The sequence below is a fragment of the Aphanomyces astaci genome, assembly GCF_000520075.1.
Source record: "Aphanomyces astaci strain APO3 unplaced genomic scaffold supercont1.26, whole genome shotgun sequence".
NCBI classification, from domain to species: domain Eukaryota; phylum Oomycota; class Saprolegniomycetes; order Saprolegniales; family Verrucalvaceae; genus Aphanomyces; species Aphanomyces astaci.
In genome coordinates, this window is record NW_009798289.1 from 20,131 (window position 1) to 46,284 (window position 26,154).

Genomic DNA, 26,154 nt, shown 5'->3' on the forward strand with positions numbered 1-26,154 from the left:
CGTACCCTAAAGAACATGTCCGACAAAGCAGCCATTCATTCCCCAAACCAGCGATTTTCGCGGTCGGAATACATCGTAGACATGAGTGACGCCGCTGACTTCGTGCAAACACGCATCGACAAGGTGCAGCTGGAAGGCCTGGTGGTCCTCCAAATCATCAAGCATTGCCATGAAAGCTTGCCGCGATCTGTGGCCGGTTCGCTCTTGGGCCTCGAAGCCGATGATACCCTCGAAGTGACCAACTGCTTCCCTTCGCCCGCCGTCCAAGCCCAACCGTCGAACATGCCATCGTCCCCGACCTCGAAGGACAAGAACCTTCAGTACTCGACCGCCAGCGACGAGTATCAAATTGACATGATGAAGAACTTGCGCGAAGTGAACATGGACAACAACAAGGTCGGGTGGTACCAAAGCGCCCTGAACAGCACGTTTTCGACCACTGCCACGATCGAGTACCAATTCCAGTACCAGCGGAACCTCGGTCAGAACGCGATATGCATCGTGTACGACCCCGTAGAAACCACCAAGGGAACGCTCGCGATCAAGGCGTTCCGCCTCACGAGCGCGTTCTTCGACCAGTACAAGTCGCAAGTGTTTACAAAGGAAGCGTTCGCCAAGGCCGACATCCGATCGGCCAACTTGCTCGAGGAAATCCCCATCCACATCAACAACTCGGACCTCGTACACGTGTACTTGGCCGACTTGCACGCGCAAAAGCTCACGGACTCGGAGTTCGACCGGCTCGACCTGGCCACGAACGGGTACTTTGAGAGCAGCCTGCAAAACCTGAGTGCGTGGGCGGATGAGCTGGCCCAAGAACACTACAAATTCCAGGGCTACGAACGTGCGGTGGCCAAGCAGCGCGCGCAGCACCAGCAGCTGGTGCAGAAGCGACGGGACGAGAACAAAGTCCGCCGCGACAACGGCGAAGACGTGCTGGCAGAGGAAGACCCGAACAGCTTGTTGAAGTCGTTGAGCCAGCCGAGCCGCTTGGAGTCGCTGCTCATCACGAAGCAAATGAACACGTACTGCGAAAACATCAACCGATACGCCGGCAAGAGCTTGAATAAATTATTTCTCGCTGGCAACCTGCACAAGGAATAAGCAGAGGGTGTGTCGTCGTGGCAGCCTTCGCGGAGTGTAGCATAGACATATGTACTCAACCCTCGCGTTAATACGTTAACACTGTTTTCATGCATCCACCGAGTGGCTAGTGTAGTTGTTGTCTGACGACGGTGGAACAGCACTCAAAGCGTCCAGGCCGCGGGACCAGCTTTGCCGCAAGTCGGCTGGACCGCTTTGCAGCCACGATCGCCGCATCACGTCGGCCTTGTCGTACGCGTCGTCCCGAAACACCATCGACGACATGACGCCCGTTGGCCCCTCGTGTGTTTCGACCGTCGCTTGGTTGCGCTCGATGCTCTCGCCTGTGATATGACAACCATAACGTTAAGCTAATCCTTTCAATGACCCTCGGATCTCTCGTACACATGGAGCCCAGTACTGCAAACAGCGCTTCTCGCTGGGGGTCTCGACGGTCCAACAGCTACGAAACATCATGACATCATATTAATATCAATAAAAACAAAGAAGGCAACGCACGCGACGAGTATCTTGCACGGGCACGGGCATGATCCGCAGCGATTGGTTGCGCCGCAGCGCCTCTTGCACCAGGCGGAATCCAGCCAGCGTCGTGTGGTTGCCATCCCAAAACAGCGCGCGGAGGCACGACGTCTTGGGCAGCACCGCCGCTACGCATTTGGCCACGTCGTCGCCGCCGCCGTTGCCAGAAATGTCGAGCACTTCCAGCGTCGAGTTGGTGGTGCCGAGCGAGTGCACCACGGCCCGAAGGAGGGCCAGCGGGTACCTTGATTGGGGATGGGAGTTGCTCAGGTATAGTTCTTTGAGCTGCACTTGCTTGGTCAGCACCTTAACGAACGCGTCGCCGGGAGCGTGACGCAGGACGGCAGGCGACGAGAAAAAAATCGACTTGGGCGGGGGGCTGCCGTCGTTGTCCTCTAAGTGGAGGGCCGACAGCGAGTCGCATTGAGCTACTGCCACCACAATCGCATCCAGCTAAGGATTGCGTCAGGTGTACATATACTAGTTAGTATTGGATGAGAACGTTGGATGACGGAGATGCGTGTACGATACCGAATCGTCATGCAATGTGCATTGGTTGAGCTTGAGCACGTCGCGACGGAGGCGGGGGGATCGACTGATGAGGTCGGCCAGGAGCGTGCCGCCGCCGCCACTCAAGTTGTTTTCACTCAAATCCAACGACAGCGCCAAATCACTCGCACGGGATGGCGTGGCAAAGTGGGGGTTCTGGAACCACGGCGATAGGATCGTCGACAGAGTCGGGCTCGCGAGGGCTGGTTTCACGTTTCGGAGGACCAAGGACGTAAACGACTGAGTTGTCTCCAACATCTAGTGAAGTGGCATTGAATAGCGCCGTATATATGTATGGAATATTACCTCCCCCAAGGCGGCTGCCGTCGTGGGTTTGAGCGTATTGTACGACAAATCTAGCGCCATTAGAGCCGACTTGTACAGCGGCGCATTGCGTTTCAAAGCGTTGATGACTTGGAACGTGTCGATCCCAGTGCCAGCCTACAAAAGACAGCAAATATACCATAAAACTACTTGAACAAGAATGACGACAGGTGGTGAACGAACCAAGTTGAGATGCTGCAGAACTTTGACCTGCGACAACCACCCTGTCAACCCCGCGGTGGCCTAGAACGACCCAAACATTGAGACTTGGACGCATGGAAATTGCTTACGTCAGCGTCCATCGGGTTGAACGACAGGTCCAGAGTCCTTAGCGTCGCAGCCCACTGCAAAAACAATATGAACATTCCACTTCTACATTGCTTGGTTTGGAAATGTGCACAGGATACCGATGGTTGCGCGAGCACCGCCACAAGCGGCATCAAGTGGGTCAAATGACAATGCGCCAAGTTCAGCACCTTCGCAACAACTGTAAGAAGGTAAGATGAGCATAAAAATTGGTACCCGTAGCGGCGACGGAAACGCTTTCAAGGCGGACACCAAAGCCACGACGGATTCCTTGGCCCATTTGCTGTTGTCAGACAAGTCCAACGAGGTTAGCGTCCATTCCGACGGAGATTGGTGTTTGGTCTTGGCAGCAGATTCCAATGCCTGCAATCCCCCTCTGGACGCGAGAACGTTTGACAGGCGAATGCTAGCCAACCATCAATCAACATGCTGCTTATGGGCGATGACATACCTGGAGAGAACAGGATGCGGCTGCTCCAGCGTCTGAAATGCCATTGAAATCCCGTCGTCCCCAATCGGAAAGCCCCGGACGACAACACTTGAACACAATTGGTTACGTCCAGTAGGAAGAGAAGGCAATCGCACTACAGTACCTGTGGAAGTGACGAGAATGTTGCAAGGTCCGCAACAACGCGAGCGCGATGCCGCAGTCCGCCGGCTTGGACGTCTCCGCCATGCCAACAATGCAATGCTCAAAATCTGCGACGCTTGGGGTCGTGTCCATGGCGGCTTTGAGCTTGGTCGCAATGTCACCTCGAAAAGGCACGAGGTAGAAATCACAGCAAGCATGGTAATCACATTGGTCAAGGAAGTGTAATAGATCAATGGCTAGCGACAGAAGAAGACGCATAAAAAGGATATAAATGCTTCGACGAGCTTGTCCTTGTCGCTCATGTCGGTGCAGAATGCGTCCCAATTCAATGGAAGTGCAAACTGCAAAGTGCATTAGAACGGACTGGTTCGAACAACAACTCGTTGAGGTGGGGTACCTTTGGCCTGCCACTGAAGTGGAATGCGTCGACGAGCTTGTGGATACGATGCTGAATCGTACGCACGACATCTGCGCAATGCATCCCGGGGTCAATATGAAGGATCCGACCGCCGCTAAAGATGGCCTACGATGTTGTCAAGGTCAATCGATATTGTACTGTATGGCCCAGCGGTAGTGAGCACTACCTTGATAGCCGTTGTCGTGTCGGATTGCTCGACTTGGATTTTCAATAAGTCCAAGAAGGACCAGTCTTTGGACACTTTGAGCTTCCCACCAAGCCCGGGGGGTTTAAGTGTGATGCATCGATATTTGGACACCACAAGCATGCGTCGCGTGAACGATGCCTTTCCTTTGTGCTGGACGACCCACTTCGCCATGAGCGGCTGGTCGCTGCGAGCGGCAAATAACTTATCCAGGAACGTATGCTCCTCTGGCGAGATCGAGTCGTCATCCTTCAATCGGTTTGCAGGCCACGACACGTTCATTCTGTCGCCCTTTCTTCGAACCGTTTGGCAATTCAACGAACCGTTTCAAGGCTTGTAGCAGTTACAATTTAAATTGTGTCGTCCATTTCAATACATTCATCTAGCTATATTTGAATATTGTTTTGTACCGCCTGCATACCAGGCTCACCTCATGCACGGACAGCTCGGTGGGTCGACTTTCTTGGCTTGAATTCGCAGGGTTTATCTGTATCATATCGACCGGAGTGGTGTTGAAGCGTCATGACGGACCACGTTATTCGACCTGGTCGACTTCGGGTCATCTCGATGCTGCAGGATGGAGTTCTGGATCCCCACGTCACTCATTCGTTCCCAGCCTTCATCGCGCCGGATGGAAAGTCGGCGGAAGCGTACCTCAAGACCCAGCCGATGGGGTCGTACCTGTTCGTACACAACTTGACTCAGTCCGCATCGTGGTGGAGACCCACGGACTTGTCGCTGTCGATCATGGTCAAGTTCCGCACCCGCGTGCAAGTGGCGCACATTCCGATGCGATTCAAATCGTCCAAAACGTGGTTCACGCCCTTGCGACGGTCGGCGTACATCGAGTGGAGCAAGACCAGCCAGCACGTGCACAAGGCGTACGTGGATCCGACCATGTACCCGACGTTGCGCGCGTACTGGGCCGAGTACATGCTGTACGTCGGGGAAAAGGTCAGCGAGATTTGCCAAGACCCGTCTCTGAACGAAAATTGGACCCCGTCTTCGTCACTTCCGTCGACCATCCGCGTCTTGGGCTATCCCGTTGGCGACGGCATCCACGTGGACATCATGCAAGCCCGGCCGATTTCGATCCGGTTCAACTTTGCCCGATGCAGCATCGACATCTATTTCAACCGGCGAAGGCTCTCGCTCGACGGGAGCCTCTGGCGCATCAAGTACCCGTGGAACATGACGTTCGTACTGGTGTTTCTGTCGTGGTTTCATGTAAGTTTACTTCATCTTGCTATTAGGTTTGCGACGATCAAAGGTATGGCGTTGGGGCAGTCGCCGTTCAGAGGCGTGCCGCCCAAGTCGTTGGAGTCGATGATCATGCCCCGCGGGTCGTCCTTCAAGTACATTCCGTCGTGCCATGAGTCGGTCGAAGACGAACATGTTGAGGAGGAACTGCTCCAGGCACTCATGGATCGCGCGCAGCTGTACCAGAACACTACCAAAGAGAGCCCACTCACGGACGTACTTCAAATCCTCCTGCGGGTTCCGCCCGACCAGTCGACCAGCCCCAAGCTGCTCGAGCTGCGCCTGGACATCCTCGGCTTTCTCGTGCAGCTGCAATCCGTCGACGTGCATGCAGCCAGATGGTTCACTCGACCCACGACGGACCGCGCGGTCGAGTACGTTGTGCACCTCACCTGCCAGTACGAGTTGGGCTCGATTGGGTCGGAGAAGATCGCCCAAGTCGTCCGCGGCGCAGTCGGGGCCAATCCGGACGTGGCGTACGTGCTGAGACTAGTTCACGGCCTCCTCTCCGTCCCGTCGTTTCAGCACGCGTTTGTAAACAACCAAGGCGCGTCGGCCCTGTGGTCTCGATCGGCCAGTCTCATGGCAGAAGTTCATGCCGCCGTGCGTGCTCAAAGCCGAGGAAGGTGCCTCCTGTATGCCCCAGACACGACAACAACACACGGGACCGCTCTGGTACCATTGCAAGCGACCGGACAGTTGGGTCCACTTTGTCACATATTTGACGTAGGCCGTGACGTCGACACGTCCTTCTGGGTCCAACGCACCGCCACTACCACCTTCATATCCATCCGCCCATGAGGTACACATGACCATACTGTCGCATGCGCTCACATTCAATGGCAGGCGGGAGTCCAGTTGGCACTCCATGGGATTTCATTTGTCCGCGATGAGTTTGTCGGACGGTATCCACACTCTAAACAGCCACACAACGACCTGTGCGCCGACGATACCGACGACGACGCGACCCCTCACGTCTTCCCGCGCCTGGACACGCCGTCGTTCCGGGCACCGCCCTTGACCCCTTGCAAGGCTTGTCAGTGCCCACAGAAACTCGCAGCGTTGCAGTTCTTGCGCTGTATCGACAAGTTGCACGAAAAGTCTAGCGCGGCAGCCCTAGCGGGCAAGGCGGACGCCGCGTGTGTGCACCAGTTGACGTCCGAGGTACCAAAACATATGAGAACATCCCTTTGATCACGCGGATAGCTGGCGTTCTGGGCAAGCCAAACCGACGACACGTGTTGGAAGCGAATGTTTCTAAACCAGTGGCTTCGAAAGTTCAATGGCTGGGCTCGACAGGACGACGACGACTCGCTCAGTGCCACGGTGGACTTGACGTGGCTGACGGCAGTGGTGGGTCGCGTGCATATGCTCAACATCAATGACGGGGTCGTCCAAGTGCGCATATTCTGCCAGCTCCTTGCGAGCCTTCCAGGCCTCTTGGACGAAAAGCACAGCGACAGCGACGACGGCAAGGCAGTGGCGGCCACGATCGTCGAGATCGTCTCAGGAATTGTCACCACTGCGTCTGTGACATCGTCGCTTATCTTTGCCGTGTTGGAGCTGTGGAGACTCCTGCTGCTGTCCACGGGATGGCACGCGACCAAGCTGAAACTGCTCCATGTGCTCGTGCATTACACCCCGCTGTACTCGGCAGCAAGCGCAGCCCGAAACGCCATGGAGGAGGCTGGCTCACCCCACGCAGTGTATTACGCCAAGTGGCTTGCGGTGAGCCTAGGGTTTCTCGGTTCCCGCCGCGCCGAAACAAAAATGTACCCCGGCACGATCGGAGCAACTTGGTCCAAATTGCTTTATAAGATGGGATGTCCTGTGCCCGCAGGAGGGTTTGAAGACATGCACACGACGACATCGCACCGGTTTCTGGAGGTCGTGCCCTCCACGGACCAACTTCACCACGATGCCACCAACGAACATGGCCTCCGCTCGTGGAAAGCGTACTTGGAATGCCTCCATGTACGTGTGACATCGTTTTGTTTATTGCATCCCTTGATTGATTGGATGTAGCAATGCACACCCGCACGAATGATTCCACGAGCACTTGTCGCACGCCAATTCAGTCGTTTTCTGGAATGCTATTACTTCCACGATCGAGATACGCCTTTGGTATGGGACTGCCTTGTCACGGTGTCAACATACGCAGCCACCGCGTGGGCCGACCTGGACGAGTTTGTGCTACTTCAATTGTTTGGTTTCCACTCGGCGGATGGAGGACCTACCCTTGCATCAAGGCCGTGCAAGTCCAGTGCCACGCCCAATGCTTCTTCGCTCCTCGTCCTTGCGCGCACGGAAGACGCGTCGTCGATTCCCTTGCTTCAATTGCATAAACTGATGCCCCTGCAGCAACTGGCCACGCCAGAACAATCACTTCTAGAGTGTTCACATTCTCACCCCATGGACAACTTCAAGTTCTGGTGCTCCTCCGACATGTACATTGCCTTTGTCCTCCACGTGTTCAACCTACTCGTGACAACGGCGGACAATCAGTCGTTGAATCCGACCTACTGCGGCCGCTTTGGCGGGTCCCACGACGTCGACATCTTGTACTGGCTGCAAATGCACTTTGACTCTCCCAAGTGCAAACACTTGGTTCCACAACTTACCCGTCGACTCGCCGACCAAGAGCTCCACACCTCGCGGCGGCAATCCAAGCTCCGGCTGGTCAAGTTGGCCGCGCCCAGCCTGTCGGATCGCGTCTTGTTCTTCCGGGGCTTCGATCCCCCCAGACAAGGGGCGTTCGGAACTGTCTACCGCTGCACATCCGATATGCCCATCATTCGACTCCACTCCCCCAACACGCGCGAAAGCATCGCGCTCAAGGTCCTCCCGCCCCAAAAGTTACCCCAGGATCGGTCGATTCTCTATTGTGTGTACAATGAGGTAGTATTCACGTTGTCTTTTCGTGCTTTGACATTGGGGGGGGGAACTAGGTGACGGTCATGGAACATCTGCGCGGAAATGCCGCGGCCGTCCAGCTGTACGACTACGGCCTGTCGCAGGACGGGTACTTTATTGCGATGGAGTACGCCGAGTGCAGCCTCAAGGGCTGGCGAGACAATGCGACGACGGTGACGTTGGCCACGCTGCTGGCCGTATTCTCCAAAGTACGGAGTCCTCGCAATATATCAGGTACTAGTACTAAACCAACACTTAGGTGTGCTGGGCTCTGTCGACCGTTCATTCTGCCTCTGTCGCACATTTGGACATCAAGGTATTACTATTCGGTCAATCAACGATGTGGTGTGACACGGTTTCTAGTGCGAAAACGTGTTGGTACGCAACGCTTCATTGAGCGAGTTTAACGTGTGCTTTGGCGACTTTGGCGAGTCCGTCGTCGTCGTCCCTTCGTCTTCGTCGGCATTCGACTGCCTCTACGCCCGCGGCACGGAAGCGATTCAAAGCCCCGAAATGCTCAACTTTGCAGGCGCCGTTGGGTATACCTCGGACATTTGGTCGGTCGGGTGCTTGCTCTTTGAGCTCATCACGGGGTCAATGCTGTTTGGAAATGGTGGGCTCATTTCTAGTTCAAATGCAAAGTGGTTGACATGTATCATGCAGAGGAATGGCCGACGCTGTTTGCCCACTTGACTTGCTCGACCGCGCCAGTGCTCATGGACAAGCACGTCGCCATGCTGCATGAGGCTGTGGCCCGCCTGAGTCCCCAGCGCGCCATCGACGACGACGTCTTAACCCACCAAGTCGCCACGGTGTCAGACCTGCTCAGCTTCATCTTGGTTCGAGACCCGCTGCGACGACCTTCCCTAGATAGCATTCAACGCAAGCTACTGGACTTTCGCCTCCCTCGTCTGGTCGAGATGACGCGGTCCATCCGTCCACAGCACCTCACGGCACCCGACGCCATGGCCCGCCAAGTGCGGCTGCTGGATGTGCACCACCCTGCGCCGACGGGCAAACTTCGGCTCTCGCGACGGCTGTACCTGGGGTGGCAGCCCGTCTGGAACGGGGAGCACGGCGTTGTCATTACCCACACTCCCCCCACCCATCGGAACCGTTCGTCCCGACCTCGAACGATCTTTGTCACCCCCCACCACTCGCTGCCGTTCGACCAACAAGAAGTCAAGTACACCCAGGACCTTTTCCGCCACGCTAAGGCCATTTGCTCCATGCTCTGGGACTTGTATGTGTCGGATCGAGTGGTAGGATTATCATTATTAACTACTACTATATCTTGAGCTACCAGTTAGTAGTTAGTGATGGCCAATCTGGTAGGTGCTGCTGGACGTGCCTTCCAAGCCAGTCATGCGGGCGCTCATGCCCGTGCTTTACGTGTACCACATGCTCTTCTTCGGCCCGTCGTCCTTTGAACTGGTCAAGCAGCTCTGGAAACCCCACGAGACCATCCTCATACCGTCGACGGCGCACTTGACGTCGCTCTTGTGCTGGGAAGAGAAGCGATGCATCACGACGCAATCCGCCCAGCACACCAACACGTACCAGGTAGGTACCTTAGTACATGCATGTTTCATTAACATTCCCGTTTGTCCAGTGCATTTGTGGCACGCATGCATTTCAGACCGTATCCCCAGCCACAGCATGCTGTACAGAGTCTGCTCCTTGTGCGCTGTGCATGGTATGCAAGCCACATCGAGAGCAGGAGGTGTTCGACCCTCACACCAGCGCTCGTCCGTTGAAATGGATCGACGTCAGTGGCGATGGCGAGGCCATCGTCGACTTGGCACAATGGGGGCACTGGGAAACCACGGCCGAGGCCCCGACAGACGAAGTGATTGTTCGCGACATCTCGTGGCAAGTGTATCGGTGCTCCATCTGCCACATGCTCACTCGAGCCATCCACAAGGACGGCCAGATAAAGCGACTTGCGCAGATTCAAACGGGGCGAGCGTGGCACGACGCCCAGCGACGCTTGTTTTTCAGCTAACTCACGAACACGAATAATTTATTTCAGATGTTATTGTGAGAAACAACTAAATCTGGAGGTCAGGGGGAGGAGGGGGCACGCCAGAGACACTGTTTCGTCGGGCTGGAGCACTGGATGATGTCGGCGTTGTGCCGCGGGACGTCGATGGACTCGGCCCAGTGGACAACGACCCGCTGCGGGCGCTGTCGTTTTTGGCCATGATGGTCTGGATTTGGGTAATGTAGTCCTGGCAAGGACCTGGAAGTTCGTTCTTCGAGTGGTTCTTGGCTAGAAAGAGGCACTCGGACTTGCTTCGTGTGCGGCGGACGCGCCGCAGCTCGTCGCCGCTCTCCGAGATGTCTGTGTCCACGGGAACGATGGCTGGACCAACTGGGGTCCGTGCACTGTGCCCGAATGGAATGGGTGGCGCTCCTGAAGGTGAAGCGTCCACGGTTGGCCGTTCAAATGCTGGATGGTTCATCATGGGACTGGGCATATGCGTGCTGCTGTCTTCGGACCGCGAAGGTCGCCGCGCCAAGAAGCGGAACGAGTCCATGAAGAGCAATTGATGAATGACGACATCGTGGATCTGCAAGTTCCATATCATGTTACACAGGTTTATCCGGAAATTTCGTAACTGTCGTGCCACTCTGTTCTTATTGATCGAGGCTGAACAACGTTCTGGGGGGTAGGGGAAACGCCCAGTCGCAAGCGTTTAAAGTATGGTTTTACACAGGTTTACCGAAGATCCACTCCTTGTGCCGTTTCAAGATTTCAGGAGTCAACGTCACCGTATCACGGTAGCAGCATGCTGTGACTGTCAAGCGCTGGCACGCTACGGCCAAGCCTACCCGCACGCTTCTCTCTTGTGGCCTCAGAAAGGCTTACATCCACAACGGCACCGCTAAACTCCTAGCAACGCGGCAAGATGTAGGTAGACATGAACACCGAAGGCATATCAAATGGAGTCGTGTAAGTTCAACGTATGGACGTGTTGTGTAGTGCCCAACGTCTTCTCTAAATGCTGATCGTGGCGGCAGCATCGTATCCTGTCGAGTTAGTCGTCCATGAAGAAGTAGTTGCCTGTGCTCTTCTGCTCCGTGTCCTTGACCGAGTTGAGCTTGTTGATCCGCGGACGAAAGTTGGTCGGGTCACGTCGAAACGTGATTTCCAGCTGCTTCAAAAACATGTTCATGCCCGACAGCAGACTTTGCGGCGACTGCGCCGTACACTCGACGCCCGGTCGCCCCTTGTACACGATCACACGGTCCGCCAAGTAGGTGGCCATGATAAAGTCATGCTCAACCACGAACGCCGTCTTCTTTGAGTGCAAGATGAACCGCTTGATCACCTTGGAAGCAATGATGCGCTGCTCCGAGTCCAAGTACGCCGACGGTTCGTCGATCAAGTAAATGTCGGCGGCTTTACCCAAGCACAACACGATGGCCACGCGCTGGAGTTCCCCGCCCGAAAGGTTGGGCACGGCCTGATCGATAATGTCGTCCAAGTTTAGCGGCTTGGTCACGTCCGTCATAAACTGCGGGTGCGTGTACGAGTCTTTGATGCGCTTGTGCAACAACGCACGCACGCTGCCCTACAAAAAGCGCACACAAAAAATGCATTGCGTGACCTTTTGCTCTTGTTTTGTTTCAGATAAGGTGGTCGAACAACGTACTTGGAACTTGGGCGCGATCTTTTGCGGCTTGTAACTGACGACGTTGGCGTCATACTGCAGCGACGCCTTGGCGATCTCGTAGTGGTCGTCGGCAGCTTCGGCAGCCTCGAGCTCGTCCGACTTGAGCTGGTTGGCCAGCATGCGGATGAACGTCGTCTTGCCCGTGCCGTTCTCGCCCAACATGCACAGAATCTCAGAGTTGACAAATGCCCCGCCCTGCACGTGGAGCTTGAACTGCGTCGTCTCATTGTCCTTGGTGGACACCATCGTGCGCGTCATGCTCGGGTACGTGTACGTGTTGGCGCTTGTGTCGTCCTTGAGCTGCATCTCGTCGGCGGTTTGGGCCAGCTTGAACGTCAATTCTTCTTGTCGGAACCTAAGTAAGTTTACATCAACGTGAATTTGACGGGGGATAACTGAGAAGGACGGGGGGAGGGGGTACCGGAGGTTTTCCGTGGGCACAAATCCCGCGAGGAAGATGTTGATGCCTTCGCGCACGCTGAAGGGCATGGTCACGACGCCGTACGCACTGGGCGCGCCGTACAAGACGCAGATGAAGTCGGAGAGGTAGTCCAACACACACAAATCGTGCTCGACGCAGATGCAGTACGACGAGTGCTGGCCTTCCACCATGGACCGGATCACGAGCGCGGCCTTGAGGCGCTGGCGGACGTCCAAGTACGAAGATGGTTCGTCAAACATGTAAATGTCGGCCTGTTGCACCGCCACTGAGCAAATCGCAAAGCGTTGCAGCTCCCCGCCCGACAACACTTCCAACTACAACGCCATGTTTCGTGAGAGGGTACCAACTCGAAGATGACAACGTACGTCGCGGTCCTGGATGTGGAGCAAGTCCAATTCGTTCATGTAGTGCTCGAGCTTGCCTTCCTTCTCGCATCGGTCCCGGATGATGTTCATGACCTAAGGACGTCGTTGTGGGTGGTGTAAGAAGGGCCTGATGCAAAGTACCTGGCCCTTGACTGCCTTGGGAATGCGATCCACAAACTGGGGCTTGATGATGGCCTTCAGGTTGTCCTCCAAGATTTTGGTGAAGTAGTTTTGGAGCTCGGATCCACGGAAATGCGTCAAGATTTCTTGCCACTCGGGCGGAGACTCGTAGCGACCCAAGTTGGGCTTCAACTTGCCCGCGAGAATGCGAAGCGCCGTCGACTTGCCGATCCCGTTGGTGCCGACCAGACCCAGCACTTGACCCGGGCGAGGCATTGGCAAACTAATCCATGCCATCGTTAGGGAAGCGAGATGGCTGGAAGGAGGATATGTATGTACCGATGCAACTTGAAAGTGTTGGCACCATAACGATGGGTGGTGTTGTTTTCCAAATCCTGCGTGGAAAGGCGCACATATGAGTCGACATGCGAACGAGAAGATCCAACATGAACATGACGTATCTACCTTGGGCAAGTTGATGATGTTGATGGCTTCGAAGGGACACTTCTTCACGCAAATACCGCAACCAATGCACAGCTACGCACGGCGGTTGAGTAAACGCACTTTCAAGATGGCGACGGCCGGACGTACCCCTTCGGAAATGTACGCGACCTTGGACTTCCCCGTAACCTCAATGCACACTTTGCCCATGCGCACCACCGGACATGACTTCTTGCATTCCTGGCGACACTTCTTCGGCTTGCACTTGTCGGCGCTCACGATAGCGATACGGGTCAACTTGTCCGACATGTCCACTGCCAAGAATAAAAACTGGCCGACAACCAGCCAAAGTACTGTCCGGATAATAATCAGCATACAATCTCGACTTCAGAATGCTTTTATCCGTCTCTTGACTACGGAGTACGGAGTACTCCGGAATAGTATTACTATCCCCTTCATATCATTCCGACATGGTACACTGCATAGCACAAACAGGCAATGAATTCACAGTACTACCAACAATACGAAAAGGGATTCAAGTGCGGGATATGTTTGGCTTGGTGCGTGGGAGTTTGCCTATCGTTTTACGCCCGACTACTATCGTCGCGTAGCCAGAGCATAGTACTATGTAGTACTACTAAATCGAGCGCCAATCGACATGACTTAGTATTACTAAAATATTTTTATTTATCAGTCTCAGGTTAACTACTTCGAAGTATGCATTCCGCAGTAATAATATGATCTCTGTTCCATAATATTATTGCAGATTTCAAAATTCAAACCCCAGCAACTACCGCGCAAATGTCGAGCGTTGATGCCACTCGAGCGATCGGAAGGTATTGGCGATGGGAATGTGGCCACATGTGGCGACGAACCGCTAATTCTGTGACGATAGACGTTCCGGTGTGGTCGTGCGCAAGGATGTCCGACGGGATTCCGACGGCTTCGAGGATATTGACGACTTCTGGGACGATGACGATTCGTCTGCTGCGAACGGTATGCATCATTCGCATGCAGACCCCAGTCTTTTGTGTCTTCACCCACGTACACTCGTTCTGTAGATTCGACCACAGACATCCAACGTCCTGGCGACGCATTTGAGTTCACTGGTCGTGCCGGGAAGTCGCCGGCGACGAAATCTGTGCTGAGGACACCCAAGAAAGCATCAGACCCTGGGCCGAACGTCCATCGCAATTCCGACGGATTCGATGACATCGACGAGTTTTGGGTGCAAGCCGGCGCGTCGGCGAACAGTACGTATTGACTTCGTTTTCTCAAGTACTTACTCTTCCAAGCTACATCCCCCAGTGGTCCTCGTGCAAACGAAAGCGGCGAACTTGGCGGCACTGATCTCGAAGCGTCAAGCACCCTTCCCGAGCCTGAGAAGACTGCGCCTCCGACTCTCCCCAAGAAGCACACGCATCTCAATCGCCGCCAGAGACGTATGTTCGTTGCCGCATCCATATTTGCTCACGGGGCCATTGTAGGGAATACATTCGGGAGTGCTCCTCCATCGTCTGGCCAAGACGAGAACGACAGAGTCCAGCAAGGTGCATTCATCAAACGACGTTTCCTTGAAACGGCTCTCATGAAGCGTAGGAGTAGCCACGTCCCAACCGGTCCCAGCGTCGCGCACTGCTATCACCCCTCCATTTGCAAGACGCTCCAAGTTCCCAAGCAGCACACGTACGTCATCCCCTTCCCACAAGTCGATGCAGTTGAGTCACGTAAACGCAGCCCCAGCAGGACCGCAACCATCGCCTCCCACGGACGACACCACGCCCGTATCGACGACGAGTAGCGCTGTCATCGGTGGGGTCGCCATAAAGGACGAACCAGCTCGTAAGGCTCTCTAGGAATGACAGAATGCGCGATGGATTGACGTTGTTTGACGTAGCAGCATCCCCTGTGCGAGATGAGTTTTCATTTGGCAACATGTCATCTCCTGCATCGACGGTCAAGAGTTTGGGTACATGGAATCATCCGACACAAAGTTATCACTTTTTCAGCTGGTTTCTCATGCCACAAGGGGACTTTGTGTATAGACCTGGACTCCCCCGCCACGAATAGCTTCATGGCGGCAGGTCTGTCGCCCGTATATATTGATTGTGCTCTTTGTATGTGTCGTGTTCATATCTGTTAGGTCTTACGCCGTCGGCATCCCGCCGCCATCCTACTCAAAACATCGAGCGGACGCCATCGCCGACGCCGACTCTGGTTCGAGGTGGTCCGCCCAACCTGTCTATGTAGAAGAATCAACACTAACCAATGCGATAGACACACCGACTTCTCGGCTCAGCGACACGGACCGCTCCATGGCGGTATCTGAACAACGTACGTAACTACATGTCCGTGGCTTTCTCATTGAAAAATGGATGATATTTAGATGACGAACGAGAGGCCGACGATGCTGCGCCATCGAGGCCGTCCCCACGGGGAGGGATTCCACGCCGAAGTGCTCCACCAAAGCAGGCATCTCCGCCGCGTATGTCGGCCGTAGACTTCGATGGCCGAGGTAAGAACTTGGAAATATGCCTAACTCATGTCCTCATCCTGTGTGCTTGTTGTGGCAGAGTCGAACCATAGCCCACCATCATCCCCAGTATCCCCGTCGTCGTCGTATGCTGGAAACCGTGGTCAGTTGGATCGATCGTACTATAACCGAGGCCTCCTGTGGTGTTATTAATCGTGTGATTCCACTATAGACTCTGTTGGTCGTGGGACAAATGACTTGGATGAATCTCGCTTTCTCGGTGCGATTCTTCAATCCTTTCAAATCCATTGTGTGACGCTGTGTCTGTGTAGACGATCACGATGTCGACGACGAAGAAGACGGTTGGTTTTACATGCAAAAACTGGCATCATATTGATTGCATGTTTACTCTATGACGTGGGTATTCTTTGTAGCAGTGATGCCCAAAGTCCCCACTTCTCGTCAAACAACTTCACCGTCGAGGCGTGAAGTCGCGTCCCCCCGTCCACACAAATGTAAATGTGCTTCCACTATGAATAAACAACACCAACAATTGAGTGTATGATCAGCAAAAAACTCGATATCTGAAGACGCCCATGGTATCATGAAGACCCCGCAAAAGAAGCGCAAACATCGAGGTATTGCCAGCTGATATATTTCCCTTTATAAACGAGGATGTGGTACAGTAGTAGTGGACCGACAAGAGTTTGAGTTTGGCATGGCTTCTCCCCACGACGACGACCCGTTCGAAGGCAACTTGACGCCTATTGCCCATGCCGAAGGTACGTAGACATATATTCTTCCTATATGATTCTATTATTATATTCTTGACAACGTCAAATATATATGTATTAATATTCTATGGCAGATCATACGTTGTACACGCCTCCGTCGAGCCCAACGAAGCAACAGTTGCAGAAACCCAAGCAAACCAAAACACTCAAATCTGTCGGCAAAAAAGCCAAACCACGTTCGAACCGCCGTCGAAAGGCGAGCGCGGACGCGGGGTCGGACGTTGAGTCGTCATTTGCACTGACGGATCAGTCACGCATGGACTCGGAATCGGAGCACTCGGACGTCGATGTGACGGTGCTCAGCAACGCCGACGCCATCCGCCGCGACTCGGACAGCGACGGGGGTACGTACAGTACATCTCGCCTTCTCTCATTTGTTTGATGGACAATAGATGGCCGAGGGGTGCGTCGCTCCAAGCGGCGCCGCATTAAGCCACTCGAATGGTACAAATGCGAGCGGCCAGTGTACGAGCGACGGCAGAGCGGCGTGGGGCTGATCCTCCCGACCATTTCGCACGTCGAGCGCGCCGGCACCAAGACCCCCGTCAAGCTCAAGCCGCACAAGTCATCGTACCAGTCCAAGACGACGCCGTTCCCCACGGCGGACCTCCCGTCCGAGTTTTCCTACTTGGCTACCGACACGGGCGACATTTGGGACGAACTGCACGACGACGCCACGAAGATGCGCGTGATTGGCCGCAGCAAGTCGTCGCAGGTGTTTGCGCTCCCGGGCGTCCAGGGGTTCCCGTGTGGGTATGCCGGCCAAACGTTCAACCTGCCGGGCGGGCCCACGCTGCCGACGTGGATCTCGGGACGCCTGCTGCTGCCCCCGAGTGGCGTCAAGCAGCCCGAAAGTGTCGGCAACTGCACGCAGTCGTTCGTGGTGCTGCAGTGCCAGCCAGGAGCCCTCGAAGTGGCGTACGCACACCCGTCCGAAGGCGAGTACAACGACGAGACAGCGCAGCGGTTTCTCCTTAGCCAAGGGGACGAGTACTTTGTGCCGCCCAACAACGCGTACTACCTTCGCAACCACTCCAAGAGCGTCGAGGCCGAGTTGCGGTTCACCATCATGAAGCCGTCGCGGCTGCAGGTGGCCGAGGCGGGAACGACGAGTGGCAACAAGAAGACGAAAAAAGCCAAAATAAATTAGAGTTCATCTAGTATGTAGTTGCATGTAAATGATCCAGCGATATTCGCAAGTCCAAATGGTTGTCGTACGCGCACATGTTGTCAAAGCTCATAAACGCCAGGTCCACTTGCTTCAAGATGTCCCCGATGTCGGGGTGTTCGATGAACTTGAGCGTCTTGGCGAGGAGCGCCGTCTCGGGAATCACATGCACGGCGGCGTGGCATGCGTCCCGCTCCGCCAACGAGTCCCCCACCGAGATGAGACTGTGATTGCCCCACCCCGGGCGGTTCCCGAAGCATTTCGACGCGATCATCCCGAGCGTCTCGAGTTTCCACCGCCGCGCGTCGCCGCCACTGCCAAATGTTCGTTCGAACCAACTGCGCGCGGACACGATGTGAATTTCGTCCGACATTTTCAGCAAGTTGTTGACCGCGGGCAGGTACAACGAACACGCAATCTCGACCCATCCCGTTTCGGCTGCAGTCACGACAAAGACTGGGCCGTACGTCAAGGCTTTGGTCAGAAGCGCACAAATGCGCACTTCGAGAGCAGCGAGCACTTGGCGAACAAGTGCGCTCAACGCAACATTGTGTCCCCTGTAGGCGGGAAGGAGGCCTTGACTATGCAGCCACGTGCTTGGACACAAGGTGTCGTCCCAGTCAAACACCGCCACCGTCCTGTCCCGACTGGGACACCCCATCTGGAACGCATGCTCCTGCTGCTGGAACTCTCCGTCACAAAGCGACGAGCGCACGAGTTCGGAGTAGTACATCGCGGCAGTCTCGTTGGGATGACCAAAATTGTTGTTACTGCGACCAACCTCATCTGGACGAATATTATCCGGTTGGTAGGATACTTTTGACTCAGACTTCGCGGCATTATCCGGATTCGGAAGAATGCCGAATAAAATACTACCCGCCCCATACATTTTCTAATAGAACAAACCTCTAATCCTTCATTTCATGTCGTTTTGACCGAATAGTACAGTACTAGCCAGAATAAAGTCGATATATACGTACTATTAATAGTATATATTACGAAGTATATATATATATATACCTGATGTTAATATTCAATGAACACATGTGCAAAACCACCTACTACTTCTACTCGTACTCGTAGCAGCAAGACTGTCTACTCGTCGCGCTTCTTCTTCTTGGGCCGCTTGGCCTTGATCGAGTGCGATGGCGCCACATCGTGCGAAAAGAGCTTGGACACTTCGAGCCCCGACGTGAACGCGCTGTTGAACATGACGCGCTGCTGGAACGACGAGATGAACGGCATGAACATGGCGATAAACAGGATCGGGCCAAACACGATCCAGCCCACGGCGCGGTCAAAGCTCTTGGCCATGGCGAGGATGACCACGTGGTTGGACTTAAGCCGGACGATGGCAAACTGGACAAACCAGTACACGGACAGCACGATGATCAAAAACACTTCAAACAGTTGCATGATGGTCAAGTACAAGAACGAGAAGAGCACCACCACGAGGATGCAAAAGCTGATGTTGAACTTGATCTTGCGCAGCTTCTTCTGCTTCATCTGGCTGCGCTTGGAGAACCGACTCGCGCAGTACCCGCAGCACACGAGCAGCAGCATGAGCACCAGCAGCGCCGCCACGATAATGAACGGCTTGAGCGACTCCAAAAACACCCCCGGCGTCTTGCTCGACAGATCAAACACAATCAGCTTGTTCTGGTCCTTGTAAAACAATCGGTACATGAGCTGGAGGTAAATCCCTATCGCCACACACAAGAAGCGGCACTTGCGCAAGAACTGAACGGCGCGCGCGCTCACGCTCGAGTGCTCGAGGTACTCGAGTTCGTTGGACCACCAGCCAAACCAACTCTCAGACGAGTCGTTCTTGGTTGTAAGCCAGTTTTGCCAGTCGTTGTAGTCGTCAATGCACTTGTCCCAGTCGAGTCCGCTCGGGTTGAAGAAGAACGGCGCCCACAGCCAAGTGCCAGCAATGATCCACAGCGAAAAGCTCATGATGCCGTAGTTCTGGTTGGTTGGCAACACACATGTCTGGTAGAAGTTGTTGTAGCACCGCGTCTTCCACTCGTACGGGAGCGGCTCAATGTTGTTGTAGAACAGCTGGTCCACCCGCCACGAGCAATTGCACCATGAGAACGTTCCGTACGCTGAAAACAAGAGCAGGAGGAACACCAGCTCTACGCCCCGGTAAAAGTGCGAAAACGCATAGAACCGAAACAGCTCGGCAAACTTTTCGTGCTTGATCGTAAACCCGCGACCGGTCGCGCGGTACTTTGCGCCGCCGTGGATCAGCGTCCGGTCAAAGTAGTTCATGCGGTTCCCCATCTGAAACGTAAAGAAGAGCGGCCCGAGCGTCATGCAGTTCCACACCAAGTAGGAAAACCCATGGCGGAACCCCCGCTCGACGCCCACGACTGCGATCACGGGCACGACGAGGAGAAAGCCAAACTGGAGCGCCCACGACGTGTTCAGGACGCCGCTGATCCCCAGCCGACCCGACTGCAGGAAGAACGAGTCCAGCCCGCTCAGGGCAAAGTAGATCTTGCCGTAGATAAACGCGTAAATGCCAAACACAGTCATCGTTTGCGTGAAGTACCACCCCAAGTTGCCGTAAAACCACGAATTCAACCGCCAAAAGTCCAGGCGGCTGCCCATGCGCGCCGCATCGCGGGAAATCACGCACTCGCCTGCCCCGGACGACAGTTTGGCTTCGAACAGGGCCAGCTGCTGCATGCCCACATCACGCCCCTTGCCCACTTGGATAAACTCTTCGTGGGAGACGTGGCCGCCGCGCAACGTCGTGTTGAAACCGGCAAAAATATCTTCAGACAAGTTGATGCCCTTGGATGGTTTCGCGGTCCCGCCCGTGGTGATCGCAAACATCTTGTCAAAGATATCGGGGTGACCGTAGTGTTGGCGCACATGGAACAGCGCGAGCATGCGCTGCCCGAGGGACACGAACGACAGCTCCTGGATCTGCATGAACGCCGCCAGGTTGGACACGGCGCCCGTGAACACGTACTCGCGGAACCCGATGATCGTCAATGGGTTCTTGGCGTGTTCCTTACGGTCCACGGTGGCGAGCAAATTGGGCATCTTCAGACACTCCTCCAAGTACCCGTCTTGGTTCATATCAATGCACTGCAGCATCTCACCGCGCGTAAAGATGATCGCGTGGTTCTGGTTCTCGGGCTTGCCTTCGCCGATGATCGGGTCTCCTGGTAGCTCCACGCGGTACACTTCGACGATCTTGTCGCCTTGGCCGCGAATGAGCACGGAAAAGTACTTGGGCGGGCCATCCTTGACCTTCTTTGGGCCGTCCACGTACGCCACACGAAGGCCGGGATGCTTCATGAGCAAGTAGTCGATGTCCTGCGCTTGCTGGCGCTGCTCGTCCTTGTGTTTGCCGTAGATCTGGCACGAGCAAATGTAGTTGAACTTGAGCGCGACCATCTCGTCCAGCTTGATGCACCGGTTGCACGCACATCCGGTTAAATGCATCGGTTCGTTCTCGCCAATCTCGAGCCAGTACAGGAACCGGATGGCTTCTTCGTTGTACATCATGCCGCGCACCGTCCGCGCCAGCGTCTGCCCGCGGTACGACGCCCACAGCTGGACCTCTTCCGGGTACTTTTTCAGCGCTTCGTTCACGTCCTTGGCGTTAATGCGCTCCAAAAAGTTCTCCCACTCGAACGGGTCGATCGTTTGCAGGTAGTACAGCAGCTTGATCGAGTCGTCGTTCTCCGACGTGAGTTCCTTCACCGAGTAGAGCACGATTTCGTTAAAGTAGGGCGTGGACACGGAGATCGAGTGCATGTGGCTCACGGGCTTGGCTTCTGGCATCTCCATGAACAGCGAGTTGGTGAAAAATCGCAACCGGCGCTGCCCTTCCTCGGACCGCGGCTCCGCGTCAAAGTTGTCCACCGTGAGCAACTGGTACGCGCGGGATACAATATCAATCGCAGTTTGGTCGTTCACGATGCGCTGGAGCTGCGAACTGGCATAATGCTGCGCGTCTCCGGGAAAGAAGAACGAGTTGGGCTTGAGCGGCGTGTCGTTGAGCAGTTTCACCAAGTGTTCTTGCTTGGACAGTACCTTCTTCAGGCACCCCATCACGACCTCGACGTTGTCAATCACGTGGTACAGCGACCGCAAAAACTTGATGCTGGCTTCGTGGGCGCCCTTGGGCACCTCCAGAATGGACTTCATCAGGTCCGCGCACGCCGACCGCGCCTGGTACAGGTTGCTAAAGTTCAGTCCCTTGAGCGTCGACTTGGTCGTGGCCATCTCCTCGATAAAGTTGAAGCACGCTTCGAGCTCCTTGTGTTCGTCCCCGAGCAGCAGCTTGACCACTTGCGACGAAAACTTGTACGAGCCCAGAATCGACTCGACGCGCAAGTCGTCCTTGGTCAGCCGTTCGCGCATCGACACTTCGACCTTTTGCAGCGTCTTGTCCTTCTTCTTATCTGACTTGAGCTTGTCGTACAGCGTGTAGCTTTCAATGATGATGTCAATCGACTCGTCCAGCTTGCCCGCTGTCAAAAACGCCGGCGGGTACAGCCGCCGCTCCGCCACGTCCTTGGAATCAATCAGGTAGCTCAGCACGTTCAGTTCGCGGTCGCTCAGCACGTCCGCCTCGCGCATACTGGCGAGGCACCGGTTCCACGCCATCGCAAACGGAATCGTGCGTTCAAACTCGGGGCCAGACACGCCCGTGATGGACCCAATGTTGGAGTTGCGGCCAGATGCAGACGCAGTGTCCAATTCATTGCCGCCGGGGGTGCGCATTTCGTTGTACCCGTCGTTCTCGAGCAGCGAACTGAACCCCTTGGCCGTGCCCGTGAGTGGCTTGCTGCCTTCCGAGTACGACACGCGCTGAAATCGGCGTTCCGGGGCCGGCTCGTCCTTGGTATCCTTCTTCTTCTTGTCCTTCTTCTTCTTGCCGCTGCGCTCAATCAAGTTGGACACGAGCTTCTTGTTGAAGACTTTCGGGATCGACTTGAACGTGAGCCGAAGGATGCGGAACGACCGCAGCTCACCGATGCGCAGGTTGAACCCGCGGATGGACCCAAAAATGACTGACAACAGCGCGTAAAAGATCTGCGCGTCGTACAGGAACACTGTAATCGCTGGGATCCACAAGAACAGAATGTACAAGATGTTGTGGAAGCTGAAGTTGATGAGGAACTGGGTCGTGGGGAGGTACGTTTTGTCGTCCGAGATCCAAATGAACACGGTCGTTTCCACGAGATTCTTGACCATAAACTGGTAGTCGAACGTAAGTTTGCACGTAAAGAGGAAGATCCAAAAGCACGTGTACCGGCAGTACGCCGCGAACGGCACTGGCAGCGACCGCCCCACAAAGCCGACGCCGACGCCGGAGAACATCCGGCCCAGGATTTCACACACAAACACGAGCACGAGGCACCCGATGCCGCCCACAAAGAACAGCGGGCCATAATCGCTCTGCTTCTTGTCCGTGAACCGCTTGAAGTCGATCAGCGACGTGATGAGCTTGGGCAGCGAATTGAGCAACTGCGTCGGCTCGAGGCGGCACATCCCGCAGTTCAGTCGCCCCGGCGAGTTGTTGTTTAGAATCTGCAGCGCGTTCTCCTTGTACACCTTGCCGCACAGCGCCTGGTTGTACTTGATCGTCACGCCCTTGTTGATGTTGTTCGTGTCTGTGCCAAACACGGTGGCCGTGCCCGTCTGCGTAAAGCACTTTTCGATCAGCTCAATGTAGCACGTGCAGCGGCCGCTCTGCTTTTCAATGCACGACGTGAACGGGATGTCTTGCAGCAGCTCTTGAAAGTCCCGCGGCATGTAGTGAAACGACTGGCCCTTGACGAAGTTGGGCACTCCCAGGCACGTCGACAGCTTGGCCACGTTGCACGACAGCCCCGTCGTGTCCAACTCAAGCGTCGACGCCGCGTACAAGTCAGTTTCGTTGGCATCGAAGTCCAGGCTCGTCTTGGTCGTTAGCGGATTGTAGTACTTTTTCCCAAACACTTCGACCATGGACAGATCCGAGCCGTACATGATAGGGCTGTCCGGGCACAGCGTGATCATGTTGACGGCAAACCCGACCGTGGCCAGAAACAGCGCAAAGTTGAAGAGAAAGATGCGGCGGAACGACATAAGCGCGCGCATCCACGTCCGCTTCTCTACAAATGTCTTCTTGACTACCTTGGGGTTTCCCTTCTTGTCGGCGCTGGCAAACGCTTCGCCGATCGTGTACGCAGAGTACTTGAGGCACTTTTTGCTCCAAAAGAACTCGTTAAAGTCGTCGTAGTTGCGGATCTCGTTGTGCGGCGCGCGCGCGCCTTTCGACGTTTTCTTGTCGTTGTCCTTCTTGAGTTCGTTGTACATGGGCCGGATCACCGTGGCGAGGAAATCCCCAGATTCCTTGGTCCCGCCCGCCTGTGAACTCGGCGCGAGGTTGTGGAACAAGAAGCACAGCAACTCTGGCGTCTGCCGAAAGTTGCCGGCTTCCCCCCAAATGAGAAAGAACAGCACAATGTCCGTGAGCGTGTCGCGCGTAAACTTGGGCTTTTGGCCGATGTACTTGCACCATTTCTTGTAGTTGTCAAACAGCTTGGCGTGGAACTTGGTCACGGCCTTGTCGGCCAACTGCGCTTCCCGCTGTTGGTCCCGGGCGGGGACGGGCTGGTTCGCCGGCGCTTTGGGCTCGGGAACGTCCAACTGCTCCTTGTAGTTCGTGAGCAACAACAGCACATGTTCCTTTTGGTTGAGCACGTTGTTGTCCTGGAACCCAAATGTCGTCTTGAGGGACTCAAAAAGATCTCCGCTTTGCGAACTACAAACCACCAGGTGAGAACCGATACATGCACACGTGAAGTGGAAGCGTACTTAAACAGTTTGGACGCAATGGAATGGTAAATCTGCGGGAGATTGTCCAGTTCCAAGATATTAAACTTGGATGCGGCGCGCTTGTTGCCGCCGACGGCAGGGTTCTTGGCCTTTTGCGTCTTGATCATCTTGACGTATCGCAGCATCTTGTTGTTGAGTCGCGCAGACGCGTCCTGCTCTTCTTGTGTGCCGTATTGAATACCCAGCGCCGTTTCAAAGATCTCGACCGCTCGATTCAGGTTCCGCTCCGCGAGGTCCGTGTCCCCACCAGAGTTTTGGATGCCGACGCTTTCGTTCACCAGTGCCATGCCTTCGTCGCACAGCTGCTTCTGGCGTTCAAGGCCGCGACTCGCCGCATTGTCAGTGTCTCCTCGTTGTTGTTTCCTCATCCCAAACGTCCGTTGTGTCGCAAGGGGAAGTCTCGTCGGCGGCAAGGGACTTGGCACGGAATTGACGAAAACGAAAACTAACCGCCCAATATTTGGCGTCGGTTCTGACGTTTTATATCGAAAAACTGAGTCTTGCCCCTGCCCGGTATACAAAAATTAGGATATTTCAATACTAATACTACATCGGGGCTTTTTCACGTTTGTAAAGGCCAGGTCGACAGTTAGTAATGGCCAGAGAAAAACCTTTTTTCGTTTTTTTATTTCTCGCATCCGATACAAATAGCAAGTGGAATTGTATCCGAAAAAAGATATGTTGCGCCTAAGCTCTGAAAAATATAAATCACTTAACAGTAAGCACACGAGCACCAGAATAATTCCCCCCAGCAGTATTAATATGTTCCTTACCTTCAAAACACCCAAACTATACGTACACCTTTAGTGGGGGAATTCCTTAGATAAGATTCCACACATATATACAACAAAAAACCCTTGTAACATGGGACTTCGTCCTACCCCCGGAGGGCACGGATGTTTCGAAGTATAATGTTATTCCCGGAGTTAAGCGCATCACATCGGTTTTCTATCGCTAGGCACTGAGACGACTTAACCCCTCGCTGACATGCGTTGCTGGTGCTACTGCATCATTAGAAATCCCACAACTATACTTATTTATGCAATAATTGCCTAGTCCTCTAACCCTTTCGCACCCATTTCAGACAGTTTGATTGGCCAACGCAACTGAACTTAAACGTTCAAAAGTTACACAAGAAAAACCTCATCCAAATCACAATGAACGAAAACTCTCAATCATCTCGCATGTCGACTCAGTTTGTCCCTTATGCAACATGCTAATGTTACTTCAAAATGTCCACTTCATACATGAGAACGCGAGGATGTTGGGATGCAAGCACAGCGGTGGTGTTCACCGGTTTGCCAGATCTCTGACCTTGTATTAGAACGGTATTTTGTCGGAGTCTGAATGCGTGAGGTATTATTATATCAACATTTTATAAAGAACTTTGTATTGAATTGTTTTAAATGGTTTTGACGTTACATGCGGAAATGCATGATCTCTAAAAACTGACATGTACTAGTACTAGTAGTATACATGCTGCGCTCGCACATGTGCGCATGTTTGGAAAGTCCAATCGCAGGTGGTTGATTTCTCGGTAAAGACGCATGGAGTTGAGCTGAAACTTTGAGATCATGTACTTCACATGTTTAGGAAGTTAGTGCATGCAAGAATTCTTACCTACATGGAGTACAGAAGACGAAAACGACG

At 54.5% G+C, this 26,154-nt stretch overlaps 9 protein-coding genes across 14 annotated transcripts in view; 3 read left to right on the forward strand and 6 right to left on the reverse strand.

Moving 5' to 3' along the window:
* Nucleotides 1-15: 15 nt before the first annotated feature.
* On the forward strand, nt 16-1,266 carry H257_09989 (hypothetical protein; the record flags this gene model as incomplete). Its single annotated transcript, XM_009836394.1, has 1 exon — nt 16-1,266. One exon carries the CDS (start codon nt 16-18, stop codon nt 1,102-1,104), a length of 1,089 nt encoding a protein of 362 aa, XP_009834696.1. The 3' UTR covers nt 1,105-1,266.
* On the reverse strand, nt 49-4,303 carry H257_09990. 2 transcript variants are annotated; one of them, XM_009836395.1, is made up of 14 exons: nt 3,979-4,303; nt 3,792-3,917; nt 3,664-3,735; nt 3,396-3,592; nt 3,254-3,340; nt 3,019-3,208; nt 2,904-2,972; nt 2,787-2,840; nt 2,680-2,739; nt 2,479-2,613; nt 2,155-2,430; nt 1,603-2,076; nt 1,489-1,546; nt 49-1,427 (listed from the first exon to the last, which is right to left on the reverse strand). In XM_009836395.1, the coding sequence occupies exons 1-14, from the start codon at nt 4,276-4,278 to the stop codon at nt 1,192-1,194; spliced, it is 2,334 nt and encodes a 777-aa protein (XP_009834697.1). In that variant the 5' UTR covers nt 4,279-4,303; the 3' UTR covers nt 49-1,191. The 2 variants fall into 2 exon arrangements, with proteins under 2 accessions (XP_009834697.1, XP_009834698.1); XM_009836396.1 differs by having other exon boundaries at nt 3,396-3,735.
* Nucleotides 4,304-4,397: 94 nt separating this feature from the next.
* Nucleotides 4,398-10,199, forward strand: H257_09991 (serine/threonine protein kinase). The gene is made up of 12 exons (XM_009836397.1): nt 4,398-5,192; nt 5,250-5,931; nt 5,987-6,058; nt 6,103-6,420; nt 6,463-7,230; nt 7,282-8,154; nt 8,205-8,378; nt 8,429-8,485; nt 8,533-8,782; nt 8,833-9,431; nt 9,505-9,732; nt 9,782-10,199. Exons 1-12 carry the CDS (start codon nt 4,519-4,521, stop codon nt 10,172-10,174), a joined length of 5,088 nt encoding a protein of 1,695 aa, XP_009834699.1. The 5' UTR covers nt 4,398-4,518; the 3' UTR covers nt 10,175-10,199.
* Nucleotides 10,160-10,760, reverse strand: H257_09992 (hypothetical protein; the record flags this gene model as incomplete). The annotated part of the gene is made up of 1 exon (XM_009836398.1): nt 10,160-10,760. One exon carries the CDS (start codon nt 10,758-10,760, stop codon nt 10,221-10,223), a length of 540 nt encoding a protein of 179 aa, XP_009834700.1. The 3' UTR covers nt 10,160-10,220.
* Nucleotides 10,761-10,878: 118 nt separating this feature from the next.
* On the reverse strand, nt 10,879-13,534 carry H257_09993 (ABC transporter E family member 2). 3 transcript variants are annotated; one of them, XM_009836399.1, is made up of 8 exons: nt 13,368-13,534; nt 13,242-13,313; nt 13,116-13,171; nt 12,798-13,059; nt 12,657-12,749; nt 12,271-12,605; nt 11,829-12,204; nt 10,879-11,747 (listed from the first exon to the last, which is right to left on the reverse strand). In XM_009836399.1, exons 1-8 carry the CDS (start codon nt 13,524-13,526, stop codon nt 11,211-11,213), a joined length of 1,890 nt encoding a protein of 629 aa, XP_009834701.1. In that variant the 5' UTR covers nt 13,527-13,534; the 3' UTR covers nt 10,879-11,210. The 3 variants fall into 3 exon arrangements, with proteins under 3 accessions (XP_009834701.1, XP_009834703.1, XP_009834702.1); XM_009836401.1 differs by having other exon boundaries at nt 12,798-13,171; XM_009836400.1 differs by having other exon boundaries at nt 13,116-13,313.
* A 457-nt stretch (nt 13,535-13,991) lies between these two features.
* Nucleotides 13,992-18,416, forward strand: H257_09994 (hypothetical protein). 3 transcript variants are annotated; one of them, XM_009836402.1, is made up of 20 exons: nt 13,992-14,053; nt 14,113-14,213; nt 14,279-14,470; nt 14,513-14,659; nt 14,705-14,767; nt 14,817-14,903; nt 14,955-15,059; nt 15,118-15,186; nt 15,263-15,301; nt 15,361-15,441; nt 15,495-15,551; nt 15,604-15,732; nt 15,791-15,853; nt 15,923-15,970; nt 16,023-16,052; nt 16,125-16,205; nt 16,260-16,328; nt 16,377-16,472; nt 16,559-16,828; nt 16,877-18,405. In XM_009836402.1, exons 1-20 carry the CDS (start codon nt 14,019-14,021, stop codon nt 17,632-17,634), a joined length of 2,520 nt encoding a protein of 839 aa, XP_009834704.1. In that variant the 5' UTR covers nt 13,992-14,018; the 3' UTR covers nt 17,635-18,405. The 3 variants fall into 3 exon arrangements, with proteins under 3 accessions (XP_009834704.1, XP_009834706.1, XP_009834705.1); XM_009836404.1 differs by having other exon boundaries at nt 13,993-14,053; nt 16,128-16,205; nt 16,380-16,472; nt 16,877-18,416; XM_009836403.1 differs by having other exon boundaries at nt 13,995-14,053; nt 14,964-15,059; nt 16,128-16,205.
* On the reverse strand, nt 17,620-18,403 carry H257_09995 (hypothetical protein). Its single transcript, XM_009836405.1, has one exon. It carries the CDS (start codon nt 18,383-18,385, stop codon nt 17,642-17,644), a length of 744 nt encoding a protein of 247 aa, XP_009834707.1. The 5' UTR covers nt 18,386-18,403; the 3' UTR covers nt 17,620-17,641.
* Nucleotides 18,417-18,617: 201 nt separating the features above from the next.
* Nucleotides 18,618-25,028, reverse strand: H257_09996 (hypothetical protein). The gene is made up of 2 exons (XM_009836406.1): nt 24,484-25,028; nt 18,618-24,430 (listed from the first exon to the last, which is right to left on the reverse strand). Exons 1-2 carry the CDS (start codon nt 24,870-24,872, stop codon nt 18,748-18,750), a joined length of 6,072 nt encoding a protein of 2,023 aa, XP_009834708.1. The 5' UTR covers nt 24,873-25,028; the 3' UTR covers nt 18,618-18,747.
* A 1,048-nt stretch (nt 25,029-26,076) lies between these two features.
* H257_09997 (hypothetical protein) overlaps nt 26,077-26,154 on the reverse strand; it is a gene marked incomplete at both ends in the record, with an annotated part of 1,799 nt that continues 1,721 nt past the window's right edge. The window contains one exon of the mRNA XM_009836407.1: nt 26,077-26,083. Coding sequence (XP_009834709.1) covers nt 26,077-26,083 — 7 coding nt within the window. The remainder of the gene's footprint in view (nt 26,084-26,154) is intronic.

Excerpts from the sequence above, each read along its gene's own strand:
- H257_09991 (XM_009836397.1), top strand. The coding sequence starts at position 4,519 with ATGACGGACCACGTTATTCGACCTGGTCGACTTCGGGTCATCTCGATG. Across the intron at positions 6,059-6,102 it reads CATATCCATCCGCCCATGAG|GCGGGAGTCCAGTTGGCACT; the intron begins GTACACATGACC and ends ATTCAATGGCAG. Across the intron at positions 6,421-6,462 it reads TGCACCAGTTGACGTCCGAG|CTGGCGTTCTGGGCAAGCCA; the intron begins GTACCAAAACAT and ends TCACGCGGATAG.
- H257_09993 (XM_009836399.1), bottom strand. The coding sequence starts at position 13,526 with ATGTCGGACAAGTTGACCCGTATCGCTATCGTGAGCGCCGACAAGTGC. Across the intron at positions 13,314-13,367 it reads TCGCGTACATTTCCGAAGGG|CTGTGCATTGGTTGCGGTAT; the intron begins GTACGTCCGGCC and ends CGCCGTGCGTAG. Across the intron at positions 11,748-11,828 it reads AGATCGCGCCCAAGTTCCAA|GGCAGCGTGCGTGCGTTGTT; the intron begins GTACGTTGTTCG and ends CGCTTTTTGTAG.
- H257_09990 (XM_009836395.1), bottom strand. The coding sequence starts at position 4,278 with ATGAACGTGTCGTGGCCTGCAAACCGATTGAAGGATGACGACTCGATC. Across the intron at positions 3,918-3,978 it reads ACACGACAACGGCTATCAAG|GCCATCTTTAGCGGCGGTCG; the intron begins GTAGTGCTCACT and ends ACAACATCGTAG. Across the intron at positions 3,736-3,791 it reads ACTTCAGTGGCAGGCCAAAG|TTTGCACTTCCATTGAATTG; the intron begins GTACCCCACCTC and ends TGCACTTTGCAG.
- H257_09994 (XM_009836402.1), top strand. The coding sequence starts at position 14,019 with ATGTCGAGCGTTGATGCCACTCGAGCGATCGGAAG. Across the intron at positions 14,471-14,512 it reads AGCCGGCGCGTCGGCGAACA|CTACATCCCCCAGTGGTCCT; the intron begins GTACGTATTGAC and ends TACTCTTCCAAG. Across the intron at positions 16,473-16,558 it reads GCCTATTGCCCATGCCGAAG|ATCATACGTTGTACACGCCT; the intron begins GTACGTAGACAT and ends ATTCTATGGCAG.
- H257_09996 (XM_009836406.1), bottom strand. The coding sequence starts at position 24,872 with ATGAGGAAACAACAACGAGGAGACACTGACAATGCGGCGAGTCGCGGC. Across the intron at positions 24,431-24,483 it reads ATTGCGTCCAAACTGTTTAA|TTCGCAAAGCGGAGATCTTT; the intron begins GTACGCTTCCAC and ends GGTGGTTTGTAG.
- H257_09995 (XM_009836405.1), bottom strand. The coding sequence starts at position 18,385 with ATGTACTACTCCGAACTCGTGCGCTCGTCGCTTTGTGACGGAGAGTTC.